Source organism: Notolepis coatsorum (assembly GCF_963971535.1).
Source record: "Notolepis coatsorum genome assembly, chromosome: 1".
NCBI classification, from domain to species: domain Eukaryota; kingdom Metazoa; phylum Chordata; class Actinopteri; order Aulopiformes; family Paralepididae; genus Notolepis; species Notolepis coatsorum.
In genome coordinates this window covers 60,156,232-60,166,121 of record NC_140165.1, presented here as the reverse complement: position 1 = coordinate 60,166,121, position 9,890 = coordinate 60,156,232, and the positions used below count along the sequence as shown (strand labels likewise).

The following is a 9,890-nucleotide window of genomic DNA, read 5'->3' as shown; positions in this document are numbered from 1 at the left end:
ATTCAGTGTTTTATAATGTTAGTTCCTATGAACCTTTTCTATTATTCAGTGTTTTATAATGTTAGTTCCTATGAACCTTTTCTATTATTCAGTGTTTTAAAATGGACCAGTGTTGGTCTGAACTAGGACCAGTCACACAAATATGTACAATAGACTTTTAAAAAACTGACCCCTCCTTGTTTCCTGCTCCTATAGGTAACAAACTGACCCCTCCTGTTTCCTGCTCCTATAGGTAACAAACTGACCCCTCCTTGTTTCCTGCTCCTATAGGTAACAAACTGACCCCTCCTGTTTCCTGCTCCTATAGGTAACAAACTGACCCCTCCTTGTTTCCTGCTCCTATAGGTAACAAACTGACCCTTCCTGTTTCCTGCTCCTATAGGTAACAAACTGACCCCTCCTTGTTTCCTGCTCCTATAGGTAACAAACTGACCCATCCTTGTTTCCTGCTCCTATAGGTAACAAACTGACCCTTCCTGTTTCCTGCTCCTATAGGTAACAAACTGACCCCTCCTTGTTTCCTGCTCCTATAGGTAACAAACTGACCCCTCCTTGTTTCCTGCTCCTATAGGTAACAAACTGACCCCTCCTTGTTTCCTGCTCCTATAGGTAACAAACTGACCCATCCTTGTTTCCTGCTCCTATTAGGTAACAAACTGACCCTTCCTGTTTCCTGCTCCTATAGGTAACAAACTGACCCCTCCTTGTTTCCTGCTCCTATAGGTAACAAACTGACCCCTCCTTGTTTCCTGCTCCTATAGGTAACAAACTGACCCATCCTTGTTTCCTGCTCCTATAGGTAACAAACTGACCCCTCCTTGTTTCCTGCTCCTATAGGTAACAAACTGACCCCTCCTGTTTCCTGCTCCTATAGGTAACAAACTGACCCCTCCTTGTTTCCTGCTCCTATAGGTAACAAACTGACCCTTCCTGTTTCCTGCTCCTATAGGTAACAAACTGACCCTTCCTGTTTCCTGCTCCTATAGGTAACAAACTGACCCTTCCTGTTTCCTGCTCCTATAGGTAACAAACTGACCCTTCCTGTTTCCTGCTCCTATAGGTAACAAACTGACCCTTCCTGTTTCCTGCTCCTATAGGTAACAAACTGACCCTTCCTGTTTCCTGCTCCTATAGGTAACAAACTGACCCCTCCTTGTTTCCTGCTCCTATAGGTAACAAACTGACCCCTCCTTGTTTCCTGCTCCTATAGGTAACAAACTGACCCCTCCTTGTTTCCTGCTCCTATAGGTAACAAACTGACCCTTCCTGTTTCCTGCTCCTATAGGTAACAAACTGACCCTTCCTGTTTCCTGCTCCTATAGGTAACAAACTGACCCCTCCTTGTTTCCTGCTCCTATAGGTAACAAACTGACCCTTCCTGTTTCCTGCTCCTATAGGTAACAAACTGACCCCTCCTTGTTTCCTGCTCCTATAGGTAACAAACTGACCCTTCCTGTTTCCTGCTCCTATAGGTAACAAACTGACCCCTCCTTGTTTCCTGCTCCTATAGGTAACAAACTGACCCTTCCTGTTTCCTGCTCCTATAGGTAACAAACTGACCCTTCCTGTTTCCTGCTCCTATAGGTAACAAACTGACCCTTCCTGTTTCCTGCTCCTATAGGTAACAAACTGACCCTTCCTGTTTCCTGCTCCTATAGGTAACAAACTGACCCCTCCTTGTTTCCTGCTCTTATAGGTAACAAACTGACCCTTCCTGTTTCCTGCTCCTATAGGTAACAAACTGACCCTTCCTGTTTCCTGCTCCTATAGGTAACAAACTGACCCCTCCTTGTTTCCTGCTCCTATAGGTAACAAACTGACCCTTCCTGTTTCCTGCTCCTATAGGTAACAAACTGACCCCTCCTTGTTTCCTGCTCCTATAGGTAACAAACTGACCCTTCCTGTTTCCTGCTCCTATAGGTAACAAACTGACCCCTCCTTGTTTCCTGCTCCTATAGGTAACAAACTGACCCCTCCTTGTTTCTTGCTCCTATAGGTAACAAACTGACCCAATCCTTGTTTCCTGCTCCTATAGGTAACAAACTGACCCCTCCTTGTTTCCTGCTCCTATAGGTAACAAACTGACCCTTCCTTGTTTCTTGCTCCTATAGGTAACAAACTTACCCCTCCTTGTTTCCTGCTCCTATAGGTAACAAACTGACCCTTCCTGTTTCCTGCTCCTATAGGTAACAAACTGACCCCTCCTTGTTTCCTGCTCCTATAGGTAACAAACTGACCCCTCCTTGTTTCCTGCTCCTATAGGTAACAAACTGACCCCTCCTTGTTTCTTGCTCCTATAGGTAACAAACTGACCCCTCCTTGTTTCCTGCTCCTATAGGTAACAAACTGACCCCTCCTTGTTTCTTGCTCCTATAGGTAACAAACTGACCCCTCCTTGTTTCCTGCTCCTATAGGTAACAAACTGACCCTTCCTGTTTCCTGCTCCTATAGGTAACAAACTGACCCCTCCTTGTTTCCTGCTCCTATAGGTAACAAACTGACCCATCCTTGTTTCCTGCTCCTATAGGTAACAAACTGACCCTTCCTGTTTCCTGCTCCTATAGGTAACAAACTGACCCCTCCTTGTTTCCTGCTCCTATAGGTAACAAACTGACCCCTCCTTGTTTCCTGCTCCTATAGGTAACAAACTGACCCATCCTTGTTTCCTGCTCCTATAGGTAACAAACTGACCCCTCCTTGTTTCCTGCTCCTATAGGTAACAAACTGACCCTTCCTGTTTCCTGCTCCTATAGGTAACAAACTGACCCCTCCTTGTTTCCTGCTCCTATAGGTAACAAACTGACCCATCCTTGTTTCCTGCTCCTATAGGTAACAAACTGACCCTTCCTGTTTCCTGCTCCTATAGGTAACAAACTGACCCTTCCTGTTTCCTGCTCCTATAGGTAACACACTGACCCTTCCCGTTTCCTGCTACTATAGGTAACAAACTGACCCCTCCTTGTTTCCTGCTCCTATAGGTAACAAACTGACCCCTCCTTGTTTCCTGCTCCTATAGGTAACAAACTGACCCCTCCTTGTTTCCTGCTCCTATAGGTAACAAACTGACCCCTCCTTGTTTCCTGCTCCTATAGGTAACAAACTGACCCTTACTGTTTCCTGCTCCTATAGGTAACAAACTGACCCCTCATTGTTTCCTGCTCCTATAGGTAACAAACTGACCCTTCCTGTTTCCTGCTCCTATAGGTAACAAACTGACCCCTCCTTGTTTCCTGCTCCTATAGGTAACAAACTGACCCCTCCTGTTTCTTGCTCCTATAGGTAACAAACTGACCCTTCCTGTTTCCTGCTCCTATAGGTAACAAACTGACCCCTCCTTGTTTCCTGCTCCTATAGGTAACAAACTGACCCCTCCTGTTTCTTGCTCCTATAGGTAACAAACTGACCCCTCCTTGTTTCCTGCTCCTATAGGTAACAAACTGACCCCTCCTGTTTCTTGCTCCTATAGGTAACAAACTGACCCCTCCTGTTTCTTGCTCCTATAGGTAACAAACTGACCCTTCCTGTTTCCTGCTCCTATAGGTAACAAACTGACCCCTCCTTGTTTCCTGCTCCTATAGGTAACAAACTGACCCCTCCTTGTTTCCTGCTCCTATAGGTAAAAAGCCAGAGAAGAGCTTGAAGAAGAGGCACTCCATGCTGCTTCACGCTCTGACCTGGAAGCGCCTGGTTGCGGCCAAAAAGGGCAGCAAGAAGGTGAACCCCAACCCCCCCGCCGGCAGCCAGAGTCGCTCCACGGAGCAGCTGAACACGGACAACCTGAAAAAGTCCCTCAAGGGGCTGGCGGAGAGGAAAGCGGGTCAGAAACAGGGTCCCATCGCCGTGCCGGTGCCCACCGTACCGGACCACAACCCCGCGGCTCCGAGCGGGAAGCTGCTGCTCTCCCCTCGCCGGGTGGTGGTGCAGGTACTGAAGATGTGATCCGAATAAACAATGTAAACAAAGGTATCGGATAGGGCATTAGAGGCTGGGGTGCAGTGCTGGGCAAACGCGGTCAAGCGGCGTTTGGCCTTCGTCACTGAGGCCGAAGTGCGCGCATCCTATTATTATGCAAAGTCTAGGTGATAAAATGACTCGTCGCGCCACTTATCACCTAGACTTTGCATAATAATAGGATACCGACAACCAAATACAAGCCCTGTATGTGTGGTGGGGGGTTGCTTGATCTCCCGACTTCACTGGAAGGATGAGACAAGGTGTATCATCTGTTTTGTGCGCAACAGAGGGAACATGTATGCGCGTGCGCACGGGAGCGCGCGTGCGCGGGCGTTTGGCCTTCGCCCATATTACGACTGCACCCCTGATTAGAGGCCCTCAACTTCACCTTTGTTTACATTGTTTGTGTGTATTATAGTGTTTACACTGTTTATTTTTTATCATATGTTTTATGTTCAGATCTAATTTTATTACCTATATTTGTGTCTTTCTTATATTACCCTTCTGTACCTCCCCTCCCCCCTCCCCCATGCTGCTACAACGCCTGCATTTACTCACACCAATTACACACACTGGAAGCAAGACAATAGATAGATACTCACCAATTACACACACTGGAAGCAAGACAATAGATAGATACTCACACCAATTACACACACTGGAAGCAAGACAATAGATATATACTCTCACCAATTACACACACTGGAAGCAAGACGATAGATACTCACCAATTACACACATTGGAAGCAAGACAATAGATAGATACTCACACCAATTACACACACTGGAAGCTGCCCGGGAGGAGCGGGAATGGAACCGGGATTTTTTTTTTTTTTTTTTATCTTTTCCCCCCTCCTTTTTCCTCAGATTTTCTCCCATCCCAATGTTAGTCGTTATGCCAATTCCCAATCCCCTTCCTGGTCGCTGCGCACTTACCCCCCACAGTCGGTCTGGGAGAGTGGAGGCTATCACGTGCTTCCTCCGACACACATCTAGCCAATCAACCGCGGACTCTCACTGAGAGGGTGTAACGTGTGGAAGGATCACACTACCCCCCTTAGATCCTATCCGCGCTGAGCAGGCGCCCCGACCGAACTGTAGGAATCGCTGTTTACAACGACCCGGACCCACCTCGCCAGCTTTTCCACCCTCTAATACAGCCAATTGTATTAGTGTGAACGGCCAGCGAAGCTGGTGACAACGACGGAGCTGTGAGCTGGATTCGAACAGGCGAATCCAGCGTCTCCGGTGTTGGTGACGAACGCAATCTCCGCTACGCCACCTGACCGCCTGGAACCGGGAACCTTCTGATTACCAGACGAGTACTTCCTGAGTCCCTATCTGTGGTCCTTGCAGGGTCATTACTGCAAACCGTCTCACAACTCAGAGAACCATGTCAGCTTTCAAATCAGGTAAAGACACAATAAGTGTCTGTAACCTGACCCGGTCTGTTACCCAGAACCATCTGGAAGGTCATCCATTGAAACTAGGGATGTCCGATATTATCGGCCTACCGATATTATCGTCCGATATAAAATGTAATATCGGAAATTATTATTATTATTTATCCAGGCAAGCAAGTAAGAACAAATTCTTATTTTATTTATTGTCAAAAGTATGGATAATGTTGTGTTAATTCCACGACAAGATATATGTAATGTTAATTACCTGAAATTATTCCGTTTTTTGGGGAGGGAAACCCTGCATATATCGGTATTGGTTGATATCGGTATCGGAAATTAAGAGTTGGACAATATCAGTATATCGGATATTGGTAAAAAAGCCAATATCGAACATCACTAATTGAAACGGTTTGAAACAAGACCAGTACGGCACATCTATCTTTGCCCGTAGCTGCCAGTAGTTCCTCCAATGACGCCGCATCGGTGGTTCAAAACCACCATGGTTCTTCAGGAACAAGCGCCAGATGGATTCCCCTCAGAGCCAGCTGCCGTGTAAGGTCACTGAGTGAACTGAAAAGTGCCATGTGTGTGTGAGCTGCCACTAGGGGCAGAGTGGCTAACAGTGAGTGAGTTATTGCATGAATGAGTGGTCTTGTTGATCATCTAAAAATCACAAAGGAAAATGTACGTATGATGTATTTACTTTTAGTGAAATTAAATAACAGAGTTGGATCCAAACTGGATCTAAAGCTTTTCAGAGGAGGAGTCCTGGTTGTGATGTTATACAGCTGTATGACTCAGGAGTTTCTCTCGAGGGGTCGATAGTTACGGTACATCTAATCTAATCCATCATCTACCTCTCTCTTCTCTTCTCTCTTCTCTTCTCTTCTCTCTTCTCTTCTCTTCTCTTCTCTTCTCTTCTCTTCTCTTCTCTTCTCTTCTCTTCTCTTCTCTTCTCTTCTCTTCTCCTCTTCTCTTCTCTTCTCTCCTCTTCTCTTCCCTTCCCTTCTCTTCTCCTCTTCTCTCCTCTTTGTCTATCTTCTCTTCTCCTCTCTTCTCTCCTCTTCTCTCCTCTCCTCTTCTCTTCCCTTCTCTTCTCTTCCCTTCTCTTCTCTCTTCTCCTCTTCTCTTTTCTCCTCCCCTCTCCTCCCCTCTGCTCTTCTCTTCTCCTCTCCTCCCTGCACAGTAAACTCTTGTTAAAACTCTAAAGACTCTCCTTCTTCTCAGCCGTCTACAGGTAACAGTGTAGACGACGCCTGCCTGACTGATCCCCTCCTCCTCTTTTCTCCTCTTACACCTCCTCCCCTCCTCCTCTTCTCTCCTCCTACACCTCCTTCCCTCCTTTTCTTTTCTCCTCCTACACCTCCTCCCCTCCTCCTCTTTTCTCCTCCTACACCTCCTTCCCTCCTCCTTTTTTCTCCTCTTACACCTCCTTCCCTCCTCCTCTCTCCTCCTACACCTCCTTCCCTCCTCCTCCTCTCTCCTCCTACACCTGCTTCCCTGCTCCTCTTTTCTCCTCCTACACCTCCTTCCCTCCTCCTCTTCTCTCCTCCTACACCTCCTTCCCTCCTCCTCTTCTCTCCTCCTACACTTCCTTCCCTCCTCCTCTTTTCTCCTCCTACACCTCCTTCCCTGCTCCTCTTTTCTCATACACCTCCTTCCCTCCCCCTCCTCTCTCCTCCTACACCTCTTTCCCTCCTCCTCTTCTTCTCTCCTCCTACACCTCCTTCCCTCCTCCTCTTCTCTCCTCCTACACCTCCTTCCCTTCTCCTCTTCTCTCCTCCTACACCTCCTTCCCTCCTCCTCTTCTCTTCTCGTACACCTCCTTCCCTCCTCCTCTTTTCTTCTCTCCTCTACTCCTCCTTCCCCTTCTCCTCTTCTCTCCTCCCTCCTCCTCTTCTCCTCCTACACTCCTTCCCTCCTCCTTCTCCTCCTAACCCTTCCTCCTCTCCTCTCCTACACACTCTCCTTCTCCTCCTCTCTCCTCCTACACCTCCTCCTCCTCCCTTCTCTCCTCCTACACCTCCTTCCTCCTCCTCTCTCCTCCTACCACTCCTTCCCTCCTCTCCTCTCCTCTACACCTCCTTCCTCCTCCTCTTTTTCTTCCTCTACCCCCTCCTCCTCTCTTCTCCTCCCTCCTTCCTCCTCCTCCTCCTCACCTCCTTCCCTCCTCCTCTCCTCTCTCCTACACCTCCTTCCTCCTCCTCTTCTCCTCCTACACCTCCTTCCCTCCTCTCTCTCCTCTCCTACACCTCCTTCCCTCCTCCTCCTCTCTCTCCTCCTACACCTCCTTCCCTCCTCCTCTTCTCTCCTCCTACACCTCCTTCCCTCTCCTCTTCTCTCCTCCTACACCTCCTTCCCTCCTCTTCTCTCCTCCTACACCTCCTTCCCTCCCTCTCTCTCCTCTCCTAACTCCCTTCCCTCTCTCTTCTCTCCTCCTACACCTTCTTCCTCCTCTTCTCTCCTCCTACACCTCTTCCCTCCTCCTCTCTCTCCCTAAACCTCCTTCCCTCCTCCTCTTCTCTCCTCCTACACCTCCCTCTCTCCTCTCCTCTCTCCCTACACCTCCTTCCCTCCTCCTTCTTCCCTCCTACACCTCCTTCCCTCCTCTCTCTCTCTCCTACACCTCCTTCCCTCCTCCTCTTCTCTTCTCCTACACCTCCTTCCCTCCTCCTTCTTTCTCTCCTACACCTCCTTCCCTCCCTCCTCTTCTCCTCCTACACCTCCTTCCCTCCTCCTCTCTCCTCCTACCTCCTCTCCTCCTCCTCCTCCCTCCTCCCTCCTCCTCTCTCCTCCTACACCTCCTTCCCTCCTCCTCTTTCTCCTCCTACACCTCCTTCCCTCCTCCTCTCTCCTCCTACACCTCCTTCCCTCCTCCTCCTCTCTAGGCCTCCACAGGGGAGCTGCTGCGCTGTCTGTCAGACTTTCTGTGTCGGCGCTGTTTTAAGCTGAAGGAGCTCTCGCCCAATGAGATCATCCTATGGTTCCGGAATGTGGACCGAGCATTACTGGTCCAGGGCTGGCAGGTAAAGACCAAGACACATGTAGACCAGGCTGGAGAGCAGGCTCTTTATTGAGACAGTAGGAAGGCTGAGAGAGACACACAGGAGAGAACTCCTGTGGTGCCTGTAAATGTCCTAACCCAACCCCCTCAAATGTACAGTAAATGTCCTAACCCAATAATACACGAGACCCTCTTCTTGGGACCAAGTAAGGTGTCGTCGATAATCCAATGTACAATTACCCCCCCCCCCTCAGTTTGAGTAAAATGTACTCAGTTTGAGTCAAATGTACTCAGTTTGAGTAAAATTTACTCAGTTTGAGTAAAATTTACTCTGCGAAATGTACTGTGTAGGAAGGCTGAGAGGGAGACAGAGTAGAGGAGAGAAGAGAGTTCTTAATTGACCTGCCTGGTTAAATAAAGGTTACATTAAATAAATAAAATGGAGTCATGTGGTGTTGCTACATTGATCACAAAATTGACATAAAACAGACAGAGGGTTTTTGGTTTTAATTAGAACCTCTTCTCTTAACAAAGGAACGTCTTCTCTTAACGAAGGACCATCCTCTCTCCGCAGGACCAGGGCTTCATCACGCCCGCCAACATGGTGTTTGTGTACCTGCTGTGCCGCGAGGCGGTGGACGAGGACATGGCGTCGGAGGCCGAGCTGCAGGCCTCCTTCCTCACCTGCCTGTACCTGGCCTACTCCTACATGGGCAACGAGATCTCCTACCCGCTCAAGCCCTTCCTGGTGGAGTCCAGCCGCGAGGCCTTCTGGGACCGCGCCCTGGCCCTCATCGGCAGGATGAGCGGCGACATGCTGCGCATCAACGCCGACCCGCACTACTTCACAGAGGTCTTCCAGGACCTGAAGAACGAGGGAGGCTCCCGGGAGAAGGAGAAGGAGAAGGAGAACGAGGAGGGAGGCAGGAGGATCAGCGACCTGGATCGTTGAGAGATGGGGATGGAAAAAACGAGAGAGGAGAAGAAAGAGAGAGAGAGAGAGAGAGGGACAAAGTTTGCTTGTTTTATTGAACATGATAATTATGGGATACACGCCAACCAACTATGACCCCCCCCCCCCCTTCCCTCGTTGGATGGTAGACGTCACAGGCCTGAATGTAACACGGCTGGTAGATCTGGTAGATCTGGTAGATCTGACGGAGGTGCGAGGAGATTGTACGCTAGAACCCCAAGCCAACCGCAAGCCAATATTGGCCTTGTTATAACCTGCCATGTTGTTATGACCTGCCATGTTGTTATAACCTGCCATGTCATCCAATGTAATGTATAAAGAACAAAATGAGAGGCAGAGAGAGACAGAGAGAGACAGAGAGAGACAGAGAGAGACAGAGAGAGACGGAGAGAGACGGAGAGAGACAGAGAGAGACAGAGAGGTGACTTCTGAACCTCTTATGGAACCAAGACTTTCAAACATGGATTCACTTCATTCACTTTATCTGCATGTTGTTAAAAACTGAAACAAACAAACAAAAGAAAAGTAACAAGCAGAAGAATTTGATTGAACCTAT

At 48.6% G+C, this 9,890-nt stretch overlaps 1 protein-coding gene across 1 annotated transcript in view; it reads left to right on the top strand.

The window, feature by feature from the left end:
- Nucleotides 1–9,313, top strand: part of cdk5r2a (cyclin dependent kinase 5, regulatory subunit 2a (p39)) — a gene marked incomplete at both ends in the record, with an annotated part of 19,054 nt that extends 9,741 nt beyond the window's left edge. Inside the window, 3 exons of the mRNA XM_084321962.1 lie at nt 3,617–3,924; nt 8,246–8,383; nt 8,936–9,313. Of these exons, the coding sequence (XP_084178088.1) occupies nt 3,617–3,924; nt 8,246–8,383; nt 8,936–9,313 (824 nt within the window). The remainder of the gene's footprint in view (nt 1–3,616; nt 3,925–8,245; nt 8,384–8,935) is intronic.
- Nucleotides 9,314–9,890: the final 577 nt, after the last annotated feature.